Raw genomic sequence first — 26,063 nt, 5'->3', positions numbered from 1 at the left:
CACTGCTGAGGTCTTATGGAGGCCCAGGATGCTTCGATAGCGGCCTTTAGCTCATCCAGAGTGTTGGGTCTTGAGTCTCTCAACGTTCTCTTCACAATATCCCACAGATTCTCTATGGGGTTCAGGTCAGGAGAGTTGGCAGGCCAATTGAGCACAGTGATACCATGGTCAGTAAACCATTTACCAGTGGTTTTGGCACTGTGAGCAGGTGCCAGGTCGTGCTGAAAAATGAAATCTTCATCTCCATAAAGCTTTTCAGCAGATGGAAGCATGAAGTGCTCCAAAATCTCCTGATAGCTAGCTGCATTGACCCTGCCCTTGATAAAACACAGTGGACCAACACCAGCAGCTGACACGGCACCCCAGACCATCACTGACTGTGGGTACTTGACACTGGACTTCTGGCATTTTGGCATTTCCTTCTCCCCAGTCTTCCTCCAGACTCTGGCACCTTGATTTCCGAATGACATGCAGAATTTGCTTTCATCCGAAAAAAGTACTTTGGACCACTGAGCAACAGTCCAGTGCTGCTTCTCTGTAGCCCAGGTCAGGCGCTTCTGCCGCTGTTTCTGGTTCAAAAGTGGCTTGACCTGGGGAATGCGGCACCTGTAGCCCATTTCCTGCACACGCCTGTGCACGGTGGCTCTGGATGTTTCTACTCCAGACTCAGTCCACTGCTTCCGCAGGTCCCCCAAGGTCTGGAATCGGCCCTTCTCCACAATCTTCCTCAGGGTCCGGTCACCTCTTCTCGTTGTGCAGCGTTTTCTGCCACACTTTTTCCTTCCCACAGACTTCCCACTGAGGTGCCTTGATACAGCACTCTGGGAACAGCCTATTCGTTCAGAAATTTCTTTCTGTGTCTTACCCTCTTGCTTGAGGGTGTCAATAGTGGCCTTCTGGACAGCAGTCAGGTTGGCAGTCTTACCCATGATTGGGGTTTTGAGTGATGAACCAGGCTGGGAGTTTTAAAGGCCTCAGGAATCTTTTGCAGGTGTTTAGAGTTAACTCGTTGATTCAGATGATTAGGTTCATAGCTCGTTTAGAGACCCTTTTAATGATATGCTAATTTTGTGAGATAGGAATTTTGGGTTTTCATGAGCTGTATGCCAAAATCATCCGTATTAAGACAATAAAAGACCTGAAATATTTCAGTTAATGTGCAATGAATCTAAAATATATGAATGTTAAATTTTCATCATGACATTATGGAAAATAATGAACTTTATCACAATATGCTAATATTTTGAGAAGGACCTGTATTTACGTGCCTTATATATGCCATTTCTGACTAAAGGCTTGCCCATAGGTGTACGCCATATTCATTCTTATACTATATCATTACAATTTTTATGTATATATTTGTTTTACTTTTCCTATTATTAATTTTTCCCAACACAGTTTTGGCACATTCCTACATTCTCTGCTGCTGGGCTATACTACATGCACCCTGATAGTCAGCTCTGATTTCCCTGTTCATGCCATTTATTTTTCTCATGCTCTACATTCCTTCACTCTGCTCTCATGCCTTTTACTAATCTCATGCTATGTTTTGTTCTCCTGTGTTTTTACCACTCTTGATCCCAGTCCTCATCTCCGTGTTTCAGTTTTCATCTCCATCTATGCTTGCTCTCTCTTTCCCTTCTTTTATTTTCTAATCTGGCATTAGATGTGCCGGTCTGGTTAGCCAGCAGGGTATGCAGTCAGATATTCAGGACTTGACTGCCCTTCTGTTTGGAACTTACATTGGTATATGCTGTAAAATAGCTAACAGATGCCTTACTGATTACAGTGACCCTTGCTGATTTCTGGGTTTTTGTCAGAAGTAAATGTTTCAGGTCATTAAGCAAGATTTAATTTTAGACAAAGATTACTTGAGTAAATACACGTTGCTGAGTTGCCGTTCAATGGACGCACCCAGGCAGGATTACTACCAGACCTGTTGAATCAAGAAATCACTTACAAGAACCTGTCTGACAGCATGAAGCTGGCTAAAACATCTCAAAAAGCAACACTTTACACCTTGATCGTAAGAAATTTAAACTGGGAAACAAAGTCGTTGAAATCTATCACTCTGGAAAGGGCTGATAAGCCATTTCTAAGGCTTTGGGGCTTTAGCGAATAAAAATGGAGTGCCATTTTCCACACATGGAGAAAATACGAAACAGAGATGAACCTTACCATGAGTCACCAACCTAACAAAATCACTCCAAGAGTTCAAGAACAACTTATCTAGGAGGTTATGAGAGAGCCCACAATACTGCAGGCCTCACTGGCATCTGGTAAGATCAGTGTTCATGATTCAACAATAAATAGACCAAAAACACATTTTGACAATCCCCAAGACTCTGGGATATAAGTAGGAAAATATTCTTTGAACGTATGAGACAAAAGTGGAACTTTTGGGAAGTTGTGCATTCCATAACTCCTTCCGTAAAGTTAACACAACATTCGGCGGTGGTAGTATCAGAGTCTGAAGCGGCTTTGCTGTTTCAGGACAGCTAAAGACCTGGACGGCTTGGCGTACTGGATGGTACAATGAATTGTACCTTCCCCCAGTATCCTGAAAATGAATATCCAGCCATCATTTTGTGACCTTAAACTCAAGAGAACTTGGGTTGGATAGTGGGACAATGACTGGAAGGACGCTGGCAAGTCCACCTCTGAATGGTTAAACAATAACACAGTGAAGGTTTGGAGTGGCCTTGTCAAAGTGTCACTTGAGAAGCTGTAGCATGACCTTAAACAAGGAAGGTCATGCTCGAAAACCCTCAAGTATGACTGAATTAAAAGAAATTTGCAAAGAAGAGTGGGCCAAAATTCATCAACAGCAAGGGTTGAATGGCTTTTACCCTAAATGAAATCATTAGAAACCAGCACTTTTGATTCTAAGCTGTGGCCCTGGGATGTAGGCAGTATTAGTTCTTGGTAATTGGGACAATATAAATGAAGTCCTACTGCTCCATTTCTGACCTCTGAACCCAGTTTGGTGAGTGCAGCTTCCTGCGGCATAACAACAGAATGAAAGTATGTCAATGCATATTGTTCTCCTAGTGGAGTCAGAAAAGAACTCAGAAAAGATCTGTGGTGGTTTTGGGCTCAGCATCACCATGGAAGCAAACTGTAGGAAATGAAAAATGAGATACAGGGAGACCCGCAGAGTCTGCACAGAACAAAATCACAAGTGCTGACAAAATATACCAACAAGGTTGATAAATTGTTTGCATATGTAGGAAAAAGCAAAGTAGGCAGGATTATTTAAGTCCATGAAAGTAATTTCAGAAAAAAATACAGAAGGATGCAGAGGGAGGTCTAGCTTGGAGATGGAGTTACATTTTTGAACACTATTCCAATTTATCTTTAGGTTTTATTTGCAGCTTTCTGTCAAATGACCTAAAGTTGTTATATTCATTGCCTGGAAACTGCAAACTTCACTCTTTTTTCTCATCCTTTTTTGTTCTCTATTTTCTGCAGGCGTTACTTTCTTTGTGTGAAATGTGAGCTCTGTGAGTTCCGGATGATACTGATCGGAGGCATGTTTGCAAATATTATCTCACATTCGTACTCTGTGACCTTGTGTTGGCAGGTTGTCCCTGTCCTTGTGGAGTTGGGCATTATTTGCTCTCAGAATGCAAAAGGAATGTGAGAAATGGTTCACTTGGTGTTATCCTTGGCAAAAAATAGGTGGAGGTGAGGATACAGTTTCTCTAGCTCAGCTGTATCCCACAGTGTGAGGCTGTGTGTGTTTGACTGGGAATGGTTGTTTCTTTCTTTGTCTCTGTTTATGTGCTGCAGGGAGTTAGAAAGGACATCAAGGTTACTGCTATTCAAGACCAGCTTTGTGCAGATTTTGCATACATGGGGGTATGTTTTTCTGTCGGTTGGTGTTGTAGGAAAGTCCTTTGTTCTCCATAGCAAAAGTACATAAAAGTAAAAGTTCTTTCTTGGTGTTTTCATGGTAAGCATTATATCTTTTTGTCCTGGTTTCCACCATAGATCATCCCAAAGGGCAACAAATGTTGCTTCCACACTTTCTTATTGAGAGTTTCTTAGTGATTAAACATGTTGTAGAATAACGTAATTTGCCTAAACTGACTGGAATCTGTGAGAGATTACCCGTTTTAAGCAGAAACCTGGTGTCTCTTCTTTAATCTGACATCTGTCTGGATCCCACTGGAGCTTAAATACATTATACTAGATTTTAGAAGTCTGCACCGAAACTGGATTTGTGGCCCCTTTAGAGGAATGCATGCTTAAATAAGCACATTGCTGGGATTTTGGTCTGATCTTGCTCTGTTTTTTTTTTTTTTTTTTCATTTTTTGGATTAGTGTTGCCCAAGGAGTAAAAGTCTGTGTTGACAATTTAGATCCAAGAAAAAGATAACATCTCTGTGTGTGTTGCATAGTTCTATGCAACACACACAGACTGCCACCGCGGAGCATATTCTGTGCTCCGCAGTGGCAGGGCTTTGAGTACCTCTTTGAGTACCTCAAGTCTCTGGATGTTGTGGGGCTGTCATGGTTGACACGCCTCTTCAACATTGCGTGGCGGTCGGGGACAGTGCCTCTGGACTGGCAGACTGGGGTGGTGGTCCCCCTTCATAAGAAGGGTGACCGGAGGGTGTGTTCCAATTACAGGGGGATCACACTCCTCAGCCTCCCTGGTAAGGCCTACGCCAGGGTATTGAAGAGGAGAGTCCGGCCGATAGTCGAACCTCGGCTTCAGGAGGAGCAATGTGGTTTTCGTCCCGGCCGTGGAACACTGGACCAGCTCTATACCCTCTACAGGGTGCTCGAGGGTTCATGGGAGTTTGCCCAACCGGTCTACATGTGTTTTGTGGACCTGGACTGTGTCCCTCGTGATGCCCTATGGGGTTGCTCCAGGAGTATGGAATCGGGGGCCCTTTATTAGGGGCCATCCGGTCTCTGTACAAGCGGAGCAGCAGTTTGGTTCGCATTGCCGGCACAAAGTCGGACCTGTTCCCGGTGCATGTTGGACTCCGGCAGGGCTGCCCTTTGTCACCGGTCCTGTTCATAACTTTTATGGACAGGATTTCTAGGCACAGCCAAAGGCCAGAGGGGGTCTGGTTTGGGGACCAGTGGATTTCGTCTCTTCTTTTTGCAGATGACGTGGTCCTGCTGGCCCCCTCTAGCCAAGACCTACAGCATGCACCGGGGCAGTTCGCAGCCTAGTGTGAAGCGGCTGGGATGAAGATCAGCTCCTTCAAGTCCGAGGCCATGGTTCTCGACCGGAAAAGGGTGGCTTGTCCTCTTCAGGTTGGAGGGGAGTTCCTGCCTCAAGTGGAGGAGTTTAAGTATCTTGGGGTCTTGTTCACGAGTGAGGGAAGAATGAAGCGGGAGATCGGTGCGGCTGCCACAGTAATGGGGACGCTGTGCCGGTCCGTTGTGGTGAAGAAAGAGCTGAGCCAAAAAGCGAAGCTCTCGATTTACTGGTCGGTCTACGTTCCTACCCTCACCTATGGCCATGAACTTTGGGTCATGACCGAAAGAACGAGATCCCGGATACAAGCGGCTGAAATGAGCTTCCTCCGTAGGGTGGCCTGGGACTCCCTTAGAGATAGGGTGAGGAGCTCGGCCATCCGGGAGGGGCTCGTAGTAGAGCCGCTGCTCCTCCACATCGAGAGGAGCCAGTTGAGGTGGCTCGGGCATCTATACCGGATACCTCCTGAACGCTTTCCTCGGGAGGTGTTCCAGGCACGTCCCACCAGGAGGAGGCCCAGGGGACGGCCCAGGACACGCTGGAGGGATTATGTCTCTCGGCTGGCCTGGGAACGCCTTGGGCTCCCCCCAGAGGAGCTGGAGGAGGTGTCTGGGGAGAGGGACGTCTGGGCATCTCTGCTGAGTCTGCTGCCCCCGCAACCTGGTCCCGGATAAGCGGAAGATGACAAGTATGAGTGTGTGTTGCATAGTTCTAGTAAAACAGCAGTCACAACAGAAAATTATTTATTCACTAATGTTGAGAGTTTTTGGGTTTTTGTTTTTTTACATTTAGCTTTGATTTCTAGGCTTCCTAGTGGTTAATCTCTAACATTTTATATCTCACTGTAACAACTGTAATGTCAAGTATTTAAACCACACAACATTCTTTGTTTTTATTACAGTAGATCCATGTAAATGTTCAAAATAATCCAGAGTAATCCATCCATCCGTTATTCCAGCCATCTATGCTTCCATCTGTCTGTTCATCTGCTGTTTGTCCATCATCCATATGTCTCTCTATTCATCCTTCCATCATATAGTCAGTCTTTGTGTTTCTATAGGTTCTGATGTAAAGTCTGACTACTTTAGAATCATCTATCCTAAATTCAGTGTGTTAAACAAAAATGGCTGACAGGTGATAATGCCCACACCTGGTTTATAATTTAATGCTAGAGATGCTAACGCTCATGGATATTGGTGGGGATATTGTGTAATGGTTAAAAATAGAAAAGAAAATGTGGGTTAAAATTTTTCAACAATATAATTTCATTAATATATTTTTCTAATACGGTGCGGCCCCAGTAGAAACCCTCATTATTGTAAAAAGTGAGTGCTATAATTTCTGAAAACTAAATGCAAAATTTGACTTTGATATTAGCAAGGGTTGAAAATGTAAAGATCTTTAAGGAATGATTTACCCATATCAGATGAGGCTTATGTGAGTAAGGCTGCTGCATAAACTTCAAAATTTAGAAATGAAACGTGTGAATATTTGCAAATTTCTGTACTATACATCCTACAGTTATTTTTTTAAACCAACCTAATTTTTATCTACTGCTATCTAATTTCTCTTCTGTCTCCCCTTGCTCTCCACTATCAGGCTGCTGCTGAGTTTGCTAAGACCCACCTAGCAGAGGCTCTGCGTCAGCAGCTACTGACCTACGAACGAGAGAGAGACCGAGACCGAGAAAAAGACAGAGACGAAAAAAAGGAGAGGGGAGGCCTCTCCTATCCATCCATCCTGGAGCAGCAGATACTGACGTTAGACAGAGAAATGCTGGACAAACTCTCTGCCAACTACAATGAAGCAGGTCTGCATCTACTTAGCAACTCAGATGCCCATAAAATATATATTCAAATAACTTTTAACATAATGCATCTATCCAAGTATGTCAGTATGTGACATAGCTGCTTTCAAATGTGACATTAGTTCATTAACTCTCATTGGTCTAAATGTGTCTGATCAGAATATCAACCTGAATATGAGACTGCAAAAATAAAGAATGTAAAGATGGATTCAAGCCCTGCTTGTTGTTAATCAAAGCAGATATAATGAGAACGAAATAGCCTGTTTTAAGTGCCTCTTGTAATGCTGCATTTAAAGCAGTATGTTCTTCTTTAGTGTATCACTTGACAGGAGCTGAATAGTGACTGCCAGCAGCCCAAGGTCTTGCTTATTCAGCTGTTTGAATACAAGTTGATCTTCACTAAGCTTGTTGTAATTATCTCTGAAGGAATGTGTAGAAGAAGAATTGCATTAGAGAGAGAGAGAGAGAGATGGGTTAAGGAAAAGGTCAAATGGAGGGATATTTGTGTGAAAAGTGAGCATTTTGCTGTTGAGGGGTATACAGTACGGTGGAAAAGGACTGCATTTTCATAAGACAAAAAGTGAGAACAATGTGTTTGGTTACAAAGAGGGGAGGAAAAAAAGATTAAATGCTCCAAAAGGAGCATCGTGGGAATAGAATCTAATCCATGGTTCATTCATAAAAGGATTAAGCTTTCAGCTAAGTGTATATTGTAATAATTTGAAAGGAAAATCTGTTAACCTGAGACTAAATTGTATTTCGCCATGGATTTGTTTCAAAACTTGGTTGAAGCTGCAGTAGGGAGTTCTGAGAAAACTGTGGACTTAGCCTGAATGTTTCAACAAGCACACCTTACAGGTCCCTCCTCCTTGCTCTCTGCTGTGCTGCAACCCTCCCTCCACAGTGGAGCCTGTCATGAACATGCAGGCTAGTAAGCAGGGCCACCGAGTACGACGGATAAACAGCCATGGCACATTCACTGGTAGGGACGAAACATCAACGATATGCTTTACATTGACTATGGCCTGCCCATACCTGGACTACAAACTTGGCTCTCAAATCTTTAGCACAGCGCCATTAGCGCAGCTGCAGCACACTGGCAATTTTAACCCTGAAGGTCGGTACACGCTGTACTGGGGGTAGGCGTGTGAGCAACATGCTTGATTGACACTGCTAAGAGGTTCCTCCTGGCTCTGATTGGTTGTTTCTGACCGGGAGCGGTGTATTTCTGCAAATGGCAGTAGGACCACTGGGAGGAGCCAGAGGAGCTTGATGTTTTTCACAAATAATCTGTCTCATATACTAAATTTCATCTGTATTTAACTAAATCACTCACTAATGGTGTTCATGATGTGGTATTCTCCTTTTTTTAACAGCCAAAATTGTTTTCCTACTTCATAAACTTAGCTGTTTGCTTTACAGGTCGTAATATTTACTAGTGTTTTAGCTGCTCTCTGGACAGCTCCACCAACACCCCAGGGTGGGGCTGACAAAATGACAGACCCACCCTGGGTTTCACCCTGGGTTTCAGCAGCTATGTTTGGATCGTGACCTTGACCCGATCCCAAGTGTTGGATCAGTTGGATTGTAAGTAAACAATAGTGCTTAGCCACTTGAAAACTGTTGACGTGATTTGTATGTAAGTCGGTGAAGGGGCCTCTTGTATGAAAGAGCTATTCAGGTCTCATATCCTCATAATGAAAGTCATATGATACGCTGAAAAGAATAAAAATGAGCAAATCCACAGCAGCGCAGAGGTGACTACTTAGTGACGCCAAAGGACCATCTTGTTGAACTCTTGCTAAGTTCACTCTCTTTCTGACTTTCCAACAATAGATAAGCATCAATGTTGAGGCCAATGTTGCCCGTAAAACATCTGCTTAGCAAAGCTTCCATCGATGTGAATGCACACAGCAGCAACTGACTGACAAAAGTTATTATAGCGGTTAAGTCATAGAAAAAGAAAGTACACCCTTGCTGCTTCCATAGGATTTAGGAGCATCCGGGTGCACATAATTAACTGATCGCCAGCAAGTTTTATCAACTCTATAAAACAGTGTATTGGCTCTCTGGACCATACAGGTGTTTGCTAACACAATGCCTGGGAGAAAAGGCATCAGCAATGACCTTATTAAGGAAATGGCTGCTGTTCGTAAGTCCAGGAAGGGTTCTAAGGCTGTTCTCAAACAATCTGAAGCTTGTTTCTCACAGAGAGAAAGGTTATTATTGTGTAAAAAAAACAATCTGGATGGGGATGTATTGTTCAGAAGGGCTGCAGAGGAAAGGCCCTTTCTCTCTAAAAAGAATATGGCAGCACAACTCAGATTTGCAAAGTTGAATTGACCGCAAGATTTCTAGGTCAGTGTCATTTGGACAGTTTAGACCCAATGTACAGGTCTTTGAGAGTAATGTCCAGTGCTGGGTTGGATAAGAGGGGGAAAAAAAGCTGGATGTAAGCAATCCGGGCTTGTCTTGCAGCCACAGGACCGGGGCATTTTGCAGTGATTTAGTTGACCATGAATTTTTTCTGTCATCCGGGGCGAGCTTTAAGTAGAGCCGCTGCTTCTCAACTTCGAAAGAGTCGGCTGATAGGTTCGAGCATCTGATCAGGATGCCTCCTGGGCGCCTCCTTCTGGAGGTTTTCAGGGCATGTCTCTCTGGAAGGAGACCCCAGGGAAGTCCAGATCTCGCTGGAGGTACATCACAGGTACAGATTATCTAATAAAAGAATTATATTGTGACAAAGTTCAATATTAATTGTCACTCATTTCTGAAAGTGAAACTTGTATTATATAGATTAATAACACAGAGTGAAATATTTTAGGCCCCTATTTCTTGTAATTCTGATTATTATGGCTTATAGATAATAAAAACCCAAACCTTAGTGTCTCAGAAAATTAAAATATTGCATAAGTTAAGTAAAAAGGGATATTTTAAACAGAAATGTCAGGCTTCTGAAAAGTATCTTCATTTCTATGCCCTCAATACTTGGTTGAGCCTCCTTTTGCATGAATTACTGCATCAATGGGGCGTGGCATGGAGGCGATCATATATACAGGTCCTTCTAAAAAAATTAGCATATTGTGATAAAGTTCATTATTTTCTATAATGTAATGATGAAAATTTAATATTCATATATTTTAGATTCATTGCACACTAACTGAAATATTTCAGGTCTTTTATTGTCTTAATACAGATGATTTTGGCATACAGCTCATGAAAACCCAAAATTCCTATCTCACAAAATTAGCATATTTCATCCGACCAATAAAAGAAAAGTGTTTTTAATACAAAAAACGTCAACCTTCAAATAATCATGTACAGTTATGCACTCAATACTTGGTCGGGAATCCTTTTGCATAAATGACTGCTTCAATGCGGCGTGGCATGGAGGCAATCAGCCTGTGGCACTGCTGAGGTTTTATGGAGGCCCAGGATGCTTCGATAGCAGCCTTTAGCTCATCCAGAGTGTTGGGTCTTGAGTCTCTCAACGTTCTCTTCACAATATCCCACAGATTCTCTATGGGGTTCAGGTCAGGAGAGTTGGCAGGCCAATTGAGCACAGTGATAACATGGTCAGTAAACCATTTACCAGTGGTTTTGGCACTGTGAGCAGGTGCCAGGTCGTGCTGAAAAATGAAATCTTCATCTCCATAAAGCTTTTCAGCAGATGGAAGCATGAAGTGCTCCAAAATCTCCTGATAGCTAGCTGCATTGACCCTGCCCTTGATAAAACACAGTGGACCAACACCAGCAGCTGACACGGCACCCCAGACCATCACTGACTGTGGGTACTTGACACTGGACTTCTGGCATTTTGGCATTTCCTTCTCCCCAGTCTTCCTCCAGACTCTGGCACCTTGATTTCTGAATGACATGCAGAATTTGCTTTCATCTGAAAAAAGTACTTTGGACCACTGAGCAACAGTCCAGTGCTGCTTCTCTGTAGCCCAGGTCAGGCGCTTCTGCCGCTGTTTCTGGTTCAAAAGTGGCTTGACCTGGGGAATGCGGCACCTGTAGCCCATTTCCTGCACACGCCTGTGCACGGTGGCTCTGGATGTTTCTACTCCAGACTCAGTCCACTGCTTCCGCAGGTCCCCCAAGGTCTGGAATCGGCCCTTCTCCACAATCTTCCTCAGGGTCCGGTCACCTCTTCTCGTTGTGCAGCGTTTTCTGCCACACTTTTTCCTTCCCACAGACTTCCCACTGAGGTGCCTTGATACAGCACTCTGGGAACAGCCTATTCGTTCAGAAATTTATTTCTGTGTCTTACCCTCTTGCTTGAGGGTGTCAATAGTGGCCTTCTGGACAGCAGTCAGGTTGGCAGTCTTACCCATGATTGGGGTTTTGAGTGATGAACCAGGCTGGGAGTTTTAAAGGTCTCAGGAATCTTTTGCAGGTGTTTAGAGTTAACTCGTTGATTCAGATGATTAGGTTCATAGCTCGTTTAGAGACCCTTTTAATGATATGCTAATTTTGTGAGATAGGAATTTTGGGTTTTCATGAGCTGTATGCCAAAATCATCCGTATTAAGACAATAAAAGACCTGAAATATTTCAGTTAGTGTGCAATGAATCTAAAATATATGAATGTTAAATTTTCATCATGACATTATGGAAAATAATGAACTTTATCACAATATGCTAATTTTCTGAGAAGGACCTGTATATATATGAGTTTCACTTTCATGTAATTCCTTCAGAAACCAGAATCAGCTGGAGGGCGTCGCCAGGGAGAGGGATGTTTGGGTTACCTCTGTGACCCGATCATGGATGGATGGATAGATGGAATGTGAAGCCATGTGTCTGACTGCAGAAACATGGCCAACATTTTGACAACAATCCCAAACATTTGGCCTTGTGATATAATTGTTGAATATTGCATTGATATTGTTTGAGATTAACTAACATTTTGCTTATTACCTTCTCTTCAATCATCACAGTGCCCCTGCCACTCTCCAAGAGACACGCAGTTTTAATGTATAACTATTGAACTGTTATAGCCTACAAGTATTCCTTGCAAGCAGCCCTTTGGGATTGGAATATTGCAGATATTGATACATTGATATTGATTCCATAAATAGTGCAACTCTAGCAAAAACAAAACTTTACCCTAAATTGCTGGAAGACCTGTTTGAAAAAACTTGGAAAATGAGTTGCAGTTTTTAAGGCCATCGCCTCCTATTTTTCAGCCAATCAGCAAAACATAAACAAAGTTGTACTAAGAGCTCAAAAGTGGCCTGTCGGTGATGGTCAACTCTGAATAAATGGCCACAATGATGCAAACTGGAGTGAAAGCAAAACTGGTGAGGAGATGTTAATGTTACTGGAGTGCTGAGGGTTTTCCTGTCCAAGGTAAGCTAATTATTGGCATGAGCACTGGGTGCATGTGGACCTTGGTGTCATTCTAAGAGGGAATGCTGAATTTATGCTTGGCATGGCTCAGCTAATTAGGGAAGGGTGTGCTCGCAAAGCACCTCAGTCTATTATTGCCATCACCATGGGAACAAGATAAGGATAATTAGTTGGACAGCGAGGCACCATGCTGCTTCAGCTATAAGCCGTTGCATCAAGATTAAGGATGCATACGATGATGAAACTGAAAGAAACATAAATATTCAGCAAGTCATTTAAATTTTGTGGTATCGGCATCTCCATCCATCAGTGTAATTTTCCTTTTAGCTTTGTCTCTGCTTTTTGAAACAAAGATAAAAAACATAATCTTTGCAGTTTTTCTACTTTTTTTAAGTATTTCCATTTGGCTAACTATCCTCTCTTCCTGTGCTTCCTGTGCTGTTCTCACTTTAGATTTTATCTGCATCCTCTACTGTCTCGTCTCATTGTTTACAGACTGACTGCATCAGGTCAACCAACATAGAAGGACCATTGCAACAGGCTGCTTGAACTTTCTCTATTTTAACACATTAAAACAACACATTTTCAGTTTTTATGTGATAGAACAATGAAAAGTAGCTCAAAGTTGTAAAGTGGGAGGAAGATGAGATCTGGTTTCCTAGGCTTTTAGCAAATAAAAACCTGAAATGTTTGGTGTGCATTTGTACTCAGCTCCTTTTACTCAGTTATCTCTCAATAAAATCCAGTGCTGCCGATTACGTTCATAAGTGACTTAACTAGTAGACAGTTCTGTGAAATCTGCTACCTCAGAGATCCCCAGCTCACAATGAAGAATCTGGACAGATTTGTTGAGTCGTGCACTCAAGATTAGCATATAAAGGTAAATGCTGCAAGTTGCTGGCATTTTCCCTTTGGTTCCGCAACCCCCAACTGTATGATCTGAAAGCGCACAAGTCCTGTGATCTTGGGAGATTGAGTTGAATGATGTGAAAGGACAAAGTGCTCCATTATGGGGGCTTCGTCGTCATGTGTTTAATGCAGTACAATAGGGTCATTGTTGAAAGAACGCAAAAGGAGTCCTCTCATTTTAGTGAAACGTGGCAGCATCATGCAATGCAGATGCTGTTCTTCAGCGGGAACAGGAAAGCTGGTCACAATTAATATCAAATAGAGCTGGGAAATCCTTTCAGAAAACCAGTTGGAGGCTGAAAAAGACATTGAACTGGGATGGAGGTTTACCTTCCAGCAGGATAACGACAATGAACTTACAGCCAAAGCTGCATTGGAAAGGTTCAGATTATAGCATTTTCATGTTAGAATGGCCTAAACCTCTATTCAAATCTGTTGCAAGACTTGAAAAAGACTGTTCACAGATCCTCTCCATCCATTCTGGCTGAGCTTGAGCTATTTTCCAAACAAGAATGTGCAATGATTAAAGCAGGTGCATGAGTACCCCAAAAAACTGTAATTGCAGCCAAAGGTGGTTCTACAGGACAAATTTGGATGGGCTAAATACAAATGTGAACGACAGTTTTCATACTTATTTGTGAAAATTTTTGAAAAGCATGGACTATTTTCTATCCACTTTACAGTTATTCTCTACGTTGAGTTGAGCCCAATAAAATGCACTGGAGCTTGCAGATGTATTCTAGGGGTTTCAATACTTTTGCAAGACACTTTAGGTTGACTGTTCATCAAGACATTAACAGTAAACTCTTACACAGTTACTGTTCTGATAATGGCACTCATATTTTTCTCCCTCCAGCATTTTATTCGATCTTGGGTGTGACTCTGCTGTATGTCTCATATTCCCCATTTTTCTCTGTCTGGGTGGTCCAGCCCCATGTGGTGGGACCCCCTGCTTTCTTTTTCTCCCCTCACCCACTCTCCTGTTTTGCCTTTAGTCAGGGTGAGCACACGGGCCAAACGGGGAGATCTTTTCTGTCTCCACGGGACTTTGGATCTCATACAATAGGCCTCTGATTCCAAGCCTACACTCAGGGTCTGCTTGGCTGGGAAACCAAACAAAGAGAGGAAGGAGAAACAAAAGCATTTTGGACTTGCACAAGATGGAACTGTTACTTAGCCACTTCTTGCATCCTTTTATGTTTTATTAGCAGTCTGGCTTTTACAGCTTAATTTAAATTAGTTTTATCTGACATTAGTATTTGTTTAAGTATTTGTTTTTCATGGATTAGCTTGTAATTAAACAGTCGGTGGTTTCGATTCTGCAGATCATTTTTCTTTACCAAATCTTCAGGGTAAAATTATTCATCCCCAAATAGGTTTAACAATATCCACCCTCTGGTATTAATGCCACGTCAGTCTTTCGGCTTCCCCGTCACTTTGGCAGAATTGAAATCTCTTTGCAACAGTTTGATGAACAGCCTGGAAATTCTGCAGACATTTTTCTCCCCTGAGGACAAAGCTTACAGACTCCAGTCTATGATCTCCTGACATTTCCCCTAACATGTAATATTTTGAGAGAAATTTGTGTAATTCTCATCCTCTGAATTTTTTGCCTTCCTCTGCTGCAGGCACTACATGTCTGGTGGCTCTGCTGTCTGATAAGGAGTTGATAGTGGCCAATGTCGGTGACTCGCGGGGAGTTCTGTGCGATAAAGACGGCAACGCCATTCCTCTGTCACACGACCACAAACCTTACCAGCTCAAGGAACGCAAGAGAATCAAGAAGGCTGGTAAGCAAGCGCAGACTAGTTGCTAAATTAAAACTTCATTAGAGCCCCAGTTGTTGACAACAAGCATAAATATATTTGTTCTTGATCAGGTGCACATTATTTCAGGTGTATGAAGGCATGTGTCTGTCTGCTTGTTCTGAGGAGACTTTGAAAACTGATTGAGATTAATTTTGGGAAAGTTCAACAGCTCCATCTAATGGCGTTTTTGTGAACTGAACGCCTCAGGTCCTACTTTTACAATTGTACACCGTTCAGATATTGGGTGGAGGGGAAAGTAGTTAATGAAATATACAAACAAATTCCGAAAAATAATAAAAACTAGGATAAAAATGATGATAAATTCAAATTTTCTTTGGTGGGTAGACATGCTATAAAAATACTAAACCATTGTGTTGTGTTTTGAAAATGTGTATTTTTCTTAAGCTCAAAACTTTACTGGCATCAAAGTCGAAATATGTGATGATTTGTTAATAAAAACCTTTAAGGCAACAACAACAACCACTTAGGTTTAAATTTCTGTTTTTTTATCCTAAATTACAGTGTTCCTTCACAGCATAAGAGCTCTCATATAATCACATCCAAATATTGGCGATATAATCAAAGCAACAGTCAAAACGTGGTTAAACTGAAGGTTAGTTTAACATTTCTATCACAAGATTTCCTATTAGGATCATGTCTTTTCTACATAACAATAAACAACGCAATCATTACCCATTCCTATTGGCCAGAAGGTGTCAAGCGTCTTGCTGGATTATAGTTTCCATTTACCTGTGGAACAAGGCCGTTACCACATTTATAGCTATTTAAATTATTTCTAAATACAAGATGTTTCTAGAAAAATTCTGTTCAAATTAGCCCAATAGAGTCCAGTTATTTACTCAAATCCAACTACATACAGTCTAATTTAATCAAATTCGGCAAATTCATTTTTGCCTTCAAGGATATTTTGGTTATATGCTGCATTTTAAATGAATGAAAACACAAACTAATATAAATAAGGGTATAAAATAAACAATAGAAAATATATCCTCATGAAAAAGAAACAGCTAATGATATATTTTACCTCATATTCCTGAAAGATGCTACACAGTATCTAAGGGATTTTATATTGAAAAAATAAAACTGTTTTTTCTTCAGGTGAATGTTTTTTAGGACTGCTCACTAAGGACTAAAGAGGGTTTCATGACCAAGTTTGGAAGTGTCCATGTAATCTGCCTATTTTCAGAGCAGATCCCTTCTTACAGGTCTGTTGAAGCTATAGACGAAACGCAGCTGTTTTATACCAGGAATGTATCCAACACAAACACTGTGACCAAAACAATGAGCAAAAACATGTCGGTGACAAGGATCTACATTAAAATTCAGTTCAAAGTTGAATTTGTTGGTTTCATCATTGATTAAACCTGTTAATATTCAGGCAGTTTTCTCAAGAATAAAGATACATTGTTGTTGTTGTTGTTGTTGTTGTTGTTGACCTTCATGCTCTTCTCCTTCACTTTACCTTCAATCACTCAAACACTTTTAATTGTACCTCCTCGTCTCCTCATCACCCTCTTTTCTTTGTCCATCACTCATCCTGTTTTCCTGGTGCCCTCCACAGGCGGCTTCATCAGTTTCAACGGTTCGTGGCGCGTCCAGGGCATCCTTGCCATGTCTCGATCTCTGGGCGACTATCCACTAAAAAACCTTAACGTGATCGTCCCCGATCCCGACATCATGTCCTTTGACCTGAACAAGCTGCAGCCCGAGTTTATGATCCTGGCGTCGGACGGCCTGTGGGACACCTTCAGCAACGAGGAGGCGGTCCGCTTCATCAGGGAGCGGCTGGACGAGCCGCACTTTGGAGCCAAGAGCATCGTCCTCCAGTCCTTCTACCGTGGTTGCCCTGACAACATCACCGTCATGGTGGTCAAGTTTAAAGGCAAGACCAGTGAAAAGAAGTAAGAAATTAATGAATAGCGAGAACTGATCACTACAGATATTTCCAGCACTTTGCTCTTCAAGCCTCACATCAGCCTCTCCTATTATTATTTAATTAAAAACAAGTTGAATTAAGGCTTGGCTTTACCTATTAGATATTAATGTGAGCAGGGTGGCTGTTATGCAAATACGTTTATAAGCTCTGGATCTTTAATCTTGAGTTTGAGTTGTTTTGAAGGATTTTTAGCAAAAAATGCCTTTAGATTTTTCTTTATATTAAAAATACAAAAGTCTCACTTGTAGTCGTGCTTTTTAAGACGGATTTTAAAAAGTATTGATTGACTGGGTGTCATTTTACTTTTCATATTACATTTAATAAGCTCAACCTATCTTTTTTCTGTTTAATGTGATACTTCAACATGGTGACTTTTTTCTTTTTGTCAAATGCACATCACATGAATTATTTCAGTAATTCTTAAATGCTTTTTCATAAACACAGATGCTAATTTTGCCTATGCTACTTATATAACCCCTTAACTTGTACAGCAGTAGAACTGACTACATTTTTATATCACGTTTATTGTATGTGGTGTAAGAATGGACGCCTTTTTGAGTTGAGTTGCATTGTGTTTTTTTTTTTTTTTTTATGTGTTCAGTTTTTTGCGACTGATTTACGTTCTGGTGAATTTTCTTGCTTGAAACTTTTACGTCTGTTATCGATCAGCTCTGCTGTTTCAGTACATCTCAGATCTGTGTGACCAACGATGTGCCGCTTCATGGCGGTCTCCGAGTTAGTTATCCTTTACACACAGTGGATTGTTAAAGTAGTACGTCTCATTACTGCTGACTGCTGATTATTTGTTCATAGGATTTCACTTGTTTTCTGGTACACAAAAAACAAATAAAAGCAGATATGATATATACAACTTTGATATCAGTCAGTCAGTCAGTCATTTTCTACCGCTTCTTCCATAGTGGGTCACGGGGAAGCTGGTGCCTATCTCCAGCAGTCTATGGGCGAGAGGCGGGGTACACCCTGGACAGGACAACTTTGATATTATAAAGATAAATACATCTGACCACATAGTTCCAATAATTTATAATTCTATGTTAAGACATAGATATGAGATAGACATGCTAGGTTTTTTATATTATAATTTAGGTAAATTACGGTAAATAAATGACTATTATGCTGAAAATGGCAGGTTATTGCTATGCAGTGTTACCAGGTGAGAAATGTAGGATTATCGTACTAGAGACATAAAATTATCGTACACTCATCATAACCAAAATAACAAGTCTGTTGATGTGTTGAATAGCGTCTAATAGGAACTCGCAGCTTTGTGGCGTCAGAACGGAATGGATTTATCAACATCTGCAGCCCCACATTTTTTCTTTTCCTCGTTTCCTCAATCATGGGCGGGCGCAGTAGACTATTCAGCCAATCATGGCCGTTGTTCTGAGGCCAACGCATCACGTCACACGTAGGTCACATTTAGAGAAGCACGATTGGCTGGAATTTCCAGCGTTTGTTTCCGAATCCGGACACAGATGCCTTCAGGGTTCACAAAAAAACTCCGACAGACTTTGGCGATACACTGATGACGACTGATTACAACCACACATTCACGGAATGGTCAAATTATCGTACATTTGGCCTTTTTTAGGAATATTGATCGTACAGAGAGTAAAATTATTGTACAAATGCGATAATTATCGTAAACCTGGCAACACTGTTGCTATGTGACCCTTTAAATACAATTACACATTTACTAAGACAAAGGTTCAAATTTTAAGCGAGTTAAGATGTAACGGATTTTTGAAAATGTATTGATGTTGCCTTATTATAATGTTCTGCTGCCAAAACTGATCTTCTCTCCGTTTTATGATTTTTTTAAAACGCAGCGCACATAAGGCTCGACCTCAGTGTCATATCTTGTAAATTCAAACATGGAGCATCGAAGAACATCTCTGAGAGACATAAAATTGTAAGATGAATGTACATACTGTCAATGTGTTAATATCACCCAAACACGCTGTTTACTACACAGATAAAAACCATATGAAAGTTCGTGTTTTCCTTAACAATAATAATGTATCTAACAGAATGTCTGTGGCATCTGTACTTGTTTTTCTTGATTTTAATGAACTGTTAATCATAATGGTGAAATTAAAGCAATGGTTGTCCTTTTATGTAGTTTTTTTTAATGAAGATAATTTGTAGTTTAAATTGAGGAAAATGTCATGAATATTCACCCCAAAACGCTATAAACAGTAATGTACATTATATTCTGGACAGGGGATGAAAGCTCTAATAAAATAACAATAATGAAAATATAAACACGATGCCTTTCTAGTCTGTTTGCATATTGTTTATTTGTCTAAACTAAACCATAAAACATTAAACCTGTTATTTTCCTTTTTATTGACCTTGATTTTTGTTCATGTGCAAAAATGCTGAGATTTCACATAAACTCAAACCAAAATGCTTAATTATTAATTTTTCTTTTCTTTTGTCAAACTGTTGAGTGATTGAATGATTGCACAGCAGAGATTATTAAGTTGCAGTGCTTATACTGCAGGATTTTTTGACATGTCCTTGAAAAACATGGAACCTGCGTGTCTTCGCACTCTAATGAAATAGCAAGCAGGCATACTGTGATGAGGGCATAAGTCTGACCGCTGCTAAGCAATTATAATAAAACCGCTAATAAAAGCACAGCAGGGTAATCTTTCAAAATCATAAGGAAAACCACTTTTTAAGTTTTAAAATAAAGGGCAGATTAATGAAATATATTATTTGTATACATTTGAGACTTTTTCCTTTGAATAATAAAATTACTTGTTTAAATACTGTGCCTTGCAACAATTTTTGTACCTCTTGAACTTTTTCAGGTTTTGTGACATTACAACCACAATTTTATATGTATTTTATCGGGATTTTACTCGATAAATTACCACAAAGTAGTGTATAGTTGTAAAGTGGAAGGACAGCTATGCATGGTTTTCATTTTTTCTACTGGAAAAGGATGGAGTGCATTAATATCCAGCCCCCATTCGCTCTGACACCTCTAAATAAAATCCACTGCAGCCAATTGACTTCTGAGGTCACCTGATTAGTAAAAAGAGTCAACCTATGTGTAATCTAATCTCAGTATAAATCCAGCTGTTCTGTGAAGGCCTCAGAAGTTTGTTAGAAAACCAGCAGCATAATGAAGACAACAGGTCAGAGATAAAGTTGTAGAGACGCTTAAAGCTGAGTTAAGTTTTAACACAACGTCCAAAGATTTGAACATCTCACAGAGCTCTGTTCAACCACCATTGGGGAACTTTAATCAGAGAAGATGCTAAGAGGCCCATATGACTCTGGAGGAGCTGGAGAGTTCCATTGTTCTGGTAGGAGGATCTGTCAACAGGGCTGTAACTCATACACAATTCTGGCCTTTATGAAAGAGTGCCAAGAGAAAATTGTGGAAAGAAAGCCATGGAGGAGAGACGACAAATTGAACTTTTTGCACGAATAACTATATGTGGTGGAAAACTAGCACTGTACAAATATAGCGCATGGGGCTGGGTGCATCATGCTGTGGGGATGCTATTCTTTAGTAGGAACAAGGATTGGAGTTGATAAGATCAATGGAGCTAAATGCAGGGCAAATCCTGAAACAGAAAACCTGTTGAGAACAGGACAGAGTAGGGTGAAGGTTCAGATTCCAGAAAGACAATAACTCTAAACATGCTGCCAGAGCCACCATGCTGGTTCAGATCAATGCATGCTGGTGTGTTAGAATGGCCTATTTAAAGTCCAGACCTAAATCCAACAGAGAATCTCAGGCAACACTTGGTAATCAAAGTTTAAATACTTTCATTGCATACAATCGGATTCTGCTTGAGCTATTTTACAAAGAAGCATGGCTGAAAAGTGTGTCTCTGGATCTGCAAAGCTGGTAGAGATATACCCAAAAGGTCTTGGAGCTGTAAGTGTTGCAAAAAGTGGTTCTACAAAGTATTGACTCCGAAGGTCCAAATACAAGCTTGGATCACACTTTTTAGATTTTTAGGGTTTTTTTTTTTTTTTTTTTAAACATTGACATTTTTCATCCAATTCACCATTATGCCCTTCTTAGTGATGGTCTGTCAATAATTGGTTGGTCTGAAATTCCACTGAAATACATTTAGTCTGTGGCTTTAATGTGACAACATATGAGAAGGTCCAAGAAATATGGTTACTTAAGCCAGGAACTGCATTTAAAAATGTATATTTATTTAGGGTACTGTTTTCTCATACTTTTCCTAACAAAGAATGTGTGCAAATATGCATCTTTATACCAATTCTTATTATGAGAACTGAAATAAATATATATATATATATATATATTCATTGTATTTCTTAATAATTTCAAAATAAATGCCTGTACTAAGAATCTTGGGAGGATTCCAGCAGGTCTGCTTCCACAAGTATACCTTTCTAAACATAAAACCATATTTATCTCTCAGCCAGCGCAACCAAAATATAACTGTGATGTCAATACTTTAGACATCCAGCCAGAAAGAAATACAACCTTCGCGTTGTTCCAAACAAACCTCCTGGCTGTTAATGTGTTTGATGACCTGAGACAGGTGACTGTGCTGGCTAGAGGGCTGCATGCCGTCCCTCTTAGTTGCATCGTCACGTCTAATATGAATAGCTTTACTGAAAGCGACAGAGCTGGGTCCCAACAGAGGGGAGGGATCCTCATAAGAGACCAGACACACTAGGCTCTCCAAACACAGGCCTAAGTCACTGAGTGCAGACAGCATAGTTTACACTTAAACTGCACACTTCAGACATGGGTATGCATGGATCCAAGCCAAAGAAACAAGTGCAGGTCCTCATGCTGGGCCTGGATGGCTCAGGGAAGACCACGCTGCTCTACAAGCTCAAGTACAACGAGAGCGTTGTCACCGTTCCGACTGTAGGATTCAACGTGGAGATGCTGGAGACGGACAGGAGCAGCCCAGGACTGACGGTATGGGAGGTCGGGGGCCAGAGGAAGATGAGGCCCCACTGGAAGCATCACTTTTTGGACACAGCTGGACTGGTGTTTGTGGTGGATAGCTGGGATGTAAAGCGGCTGGATGAGGCCCGCAAGGTGCTCCATCGGGTAATGCGATCAATAAATATTTATCTGCTAACTTTATTTAGACGCATTTAAGATATTTCTTATGTTTGGAATTTAATACCAAATCATTTAATTAATGGGTAAACAAATTAAAATAATACATTGAAACTTAACACTGTTTTTAATTTTGTCAACTATTTATTTGCTGTTTATGCAAAAGTTGTTCCACTATAAAACCTTGTTTTTTTATGTAAAAACCTACATATAAACTCAGTCTCACATTCAATCTCATAATCAAACAAAGACCAGTCTGAAGGATAAATTCTTTAAGAATGTAAGAAAAACCAAGGACCTAGTAATTATTTTGATTAAGGTTAATGTTTTTTTATTGATCAAACTAATGTAAGTTTACTAATCACTGAAATAAGTACAAATAAACCGAAACCCAAAGACACACAAAAAACCCAGATTCTAATTCAACTCTACAAACTACATTTACAGGTTAAAAGTGGTAGCTTATGAAAGGAATAAAAAAATACAAATAAACTGATTAAAATGTATCTGATCTAAGTTTTCTGATCTATCAAGAGCATAAAGAAAGGGGTGTTAGGACCTAGAATTATAATACTGTGTTAATGTCAGAAGAAAGGATAAAGGAGAATCAGAACCGCAAGGGATCGAACTGGAAAGATTGCTTCTCTGGGTCAGACTGAGATATTTCTGTTCTCTGAAACAATTTATGTTTCTTCACTGGGATTGTCCCACATCAGTCCCTCTCTCGGATGGAAGGACAGCCATGCAGCTCCAATAACAGTTCTGTCTGCCTGAAGGTCACTTAGACACTGGCAGCTGTCACAGGTCTCCTGGATATCTTGCTGGTTCCGTATGGAACCAGTTGGCAATAAAGGAATATCTGGCTTAAAGGAAGTTACCAGATGATGCTAAATAAATGTTCAAGGTGTGGAGGAAAGCAAAACACACTCTACTTAGAGCACAACACAAGATAAAGCAAATGTAATAAAAGAATGCAAACAAAAACATTTATTACAACCACATCTGAAAGGCCACCCAGGCCAGGCTCTCTAATGGCTGGGAAAGGCTTTATGCTGAGTACTCTGGTTCTATATATTACTGACTGTCTTAAAATTCAGAAAAGCATCCCACCAGCTGGAGCTTCCAGAGGAGGAGTCGTTAGGGGGGACTGATCAACCAATCAGAGATTAACTTGGAAGAATAAGCAAGTAATATATCATCACAACCAAGAAAAATGGATTCAATCGTTGATTAAAATACAGCAAGACCAAAATGTCAAGAAACTATAAATGTAGATAAAATGCTACACTTTCATGACATGGAGCTGGTTTCACAATGTTAAACGTTTAATTGCTCTGTTAAAAAAGGACTGAGTCACATTCAGAGTTTAACGTATCAAATAATATTTAAAGGTAACCAAGAATACACTGTTTCTGTAATTCTGAATAAGCAGAATAAGAAAAATAAGAGGATAATGTTGACTTATATTAACAAGCATTCATATCAACTTCTTTTTGAGCATAACACCTGTTGAGGTAAAAAACACTGATATGTGAGGAGTTGCTGTGACTAGAACCAGCCAGGACATTATGAAGTGGCCCTGTGATAAACTGTAACTAGAAGATCAGATCATAATGGGTTCATACTACAAAGTATAAAAAGTATAAAATGTCTCAAAAATGGATGAGTTTCTTTAAACTTTGTATTTTAAAACACAATAATAGTGTATTCTCCTTTACATTTTAGATCATGAGATACCAAAGTCTGAAAGGAGTTCCTCTTGTGATTCTGGCCAACAAACAGGACCATCCAGGTGCTCTGTGTCCAGAACCACTGCCAGAAACTGGACCTGAGGAGAGTGTGTGAAGGCAGTGAGTGGTTCATCCAGCCCTGTTCAGCCACCACAGGCATAGGTCTTAAAGACGGTTTTAGAAGAATGGTCTATCTGATGAAAACTCCACTGAGACAGACTCAAGAGGACATCAAGGTGAAGATGAGGTCCAAAGTTCTTAGTTTCGCATCAGTCAAACAAGCCGTCTGTGGCCGCTGATGGGGTTTATTAACCTTGTTTTATGAAATGTTTAAGGTTCCTTGCTGTTTTCCTGTCCCTTTCATCTGCAAATGATCTAAACGAGGTATCTGTCAGGCTGAATTATGGTGCAAACAAAGACGTCAGAGTTAATCTGCATGAACCAACATCTCATTGTGGTGCAGACACAGCAACTTCGGCTCGGGAAAATACAGCACAGGAAATCTGGGATTATCTGGTTCGTTTAGAGAAAACTCGTCATAAAAACAATGCCAGTTGGTGTGTGGATTAATTTGTATTTTCTAGTTTCTATTCGTGTGTTATTCTCAACATCTCAATACCAGAATATCAACAGTTGCCTGTACTTTCTCTTTAATACAGGCTGTATTTTAATTGGACTGAGACTCAAAATGTGTTAAACTGCAAAGATTGTCTCCAGCAACCAAAACCTGACCAAATCAAACATCCATGGGATTTTGTAACATGCTAAACAGTAACATCTCTCAACCGCTTTAATGATTTGTTTTACTTCTCTAACCCATCCTGCTAGCTGCGCACGGTGGCAAGAGAACCCGGGTCCTCGTGCAGCCCAGTGGGCCGAGGCTTAGAGAAATTGGCCTCTGGGTCACATTATTTTTAAACCCCAGGTAAATAAAAATAAGTCGATTAACTTGAAAGACTGCAATCAACTTTAAAAGCAAAGTATAAATTTTGATAAATATGCTCAACTTTTATTTATTGTTTAGAAATATTTAAGGTGCCAATAAATGTAATAACTGGTTTTGTTAATTTTTCTTTTTCTTGTGGGAATGTTCTCAAATTAAAGACTGAATTTTTCAGTGTGGGATTATACGTCCGCAAAAAAAGATGCATCTATTTTAAGGGTTTTTACAAATCATTAAAAGTGGTCTCTATATGTGGATTATGCTGTAGGCATTATGTCCTAGCACATCTTATTTGCAAAGAAACAACCATTTTTAGTTCTTATATTTAATCCAAGGCAATGCTTTGTTTGTAATCTTGGTTTTCAAAAGAACTATAAAAATGAAGATTTACATAACTACCTGTTCTGTTGGTCATTGATTTCATTGAAACACCAGAGTTTAATAAGACAACAGCTGGGAAAATAATTTACAAACACCTAAACAAATTTATCTGGTTAAATAATGGAAATAATAAAGATACCAGTTTAAGGAACACTTCTGCAGCATTCCTCCCTTAAAATAATTCCAGTAATATAGCAAAACCCTTTGTTTTGACGTGGTTGTATGTAATCTTGTTTATCTAAACTTTCAGGGACAATCCTACAGAGTACAAATCCATAAAGGGGATCTAAATTAAAAGCTGCTTAAAAACAGTAGTAATCGGTTACGGCCTATAAAACAAGACATATAATAGACATCTTTATATTCTTATTTCCCAGAATATTTGGGGAATACAGGGGAATCTCAATAAATTAGAATATCATGAAAAAGTTTTTTTTCAGTACATAAATACTGAAAGTGAAGCTTTCATATGGATTTGTTAAACTGATAAATCCTAATTATTTATCAAGGTAATTTTCATTAAGGGATCTAAATAAATAGCTGCTATGTACATGGACATACATTCCAGCAGGCATACAGACCTGTTGGCCTGCTGGAAAGTATGTCCATGTACTGTAGTATCTGTTCTCAGGACTTAGTTGGGTTAACACTGTTGCGCCAAGTTTTTTCCTTCCACCAAATTTTCTAATAACAAACTTGGATACAGCAGTCTGTAAACTGACGGGTTCTTTGAATAGCTTATCCTCCTTTTGAGCATCTGCTGGACAACAGCCAGTTCAGTAGTACAACAGCAGTACATAGTTTTAAAAATTATTTTCTCAAAATAATATGAAAAACTAAAACATGCGTTTTCAT

General features: G+C 40.2%; 1 protein-coding gene and 1 pseudogene across 1 annotated transcript in view; both read left to right on the top strand.

The window, feature by feature from the left end:
* ppm1lb (protein phosphatase, Mg2+/Mn2+ dependent, 1Lb) overlaps positions 1-17,930 on the top strand; it is a 65,663-nt gene extending 47,733 nt beyond the window's left edge. The window contains exons 2-4 of the mRNA XM_047391202.1: positions 6,818-7,028; positions 14,917-15,078; positions 16,679-17,930. Of these exons, the coding sequence (XP_047247158.1) occupies positions 6,818-7,028; positions 14,917-15,078; positions 16,679-17,022 (717 nt within the window). The 3' untranslated portion in view covers positions 17,023-17,930. The remainder of the gene's footprint in view (positions 1-6,817; positions 7,029-14,916; positions 15,079-16,678) is intronic.
* A 3,673-nt stretch (positions 17,931-21,603) lies between these two features.
* On the top strand, positions 21,604-24,943 carry LOC124883826 (annotated as a pseudogene).
* The last annotated feature ends 1,120 nt before the right edge of the window (positions 24,944-26,063 follow it).

Source organism: Girardinichthys multiradiatus, chromosome 18 (genome assembly GCF_021462225.1).
Source record: "Girardinichthys multiradiatus isolate DD_20200921_A chromosome 18, DD_fGirMul_XY1, whole genome shotgun sequence".
NCBI lineage: Eukaryota > Metazoa > Chordata > Actinopteri > Cyprinodontiformes > Goodeidae > Girardinichthys > Girardinichthys multiradiatus.
Note: the sequence above shows the minus strand (reverse complement) of the source record. Positions and strands in the feature narration are given on the sequence as shown.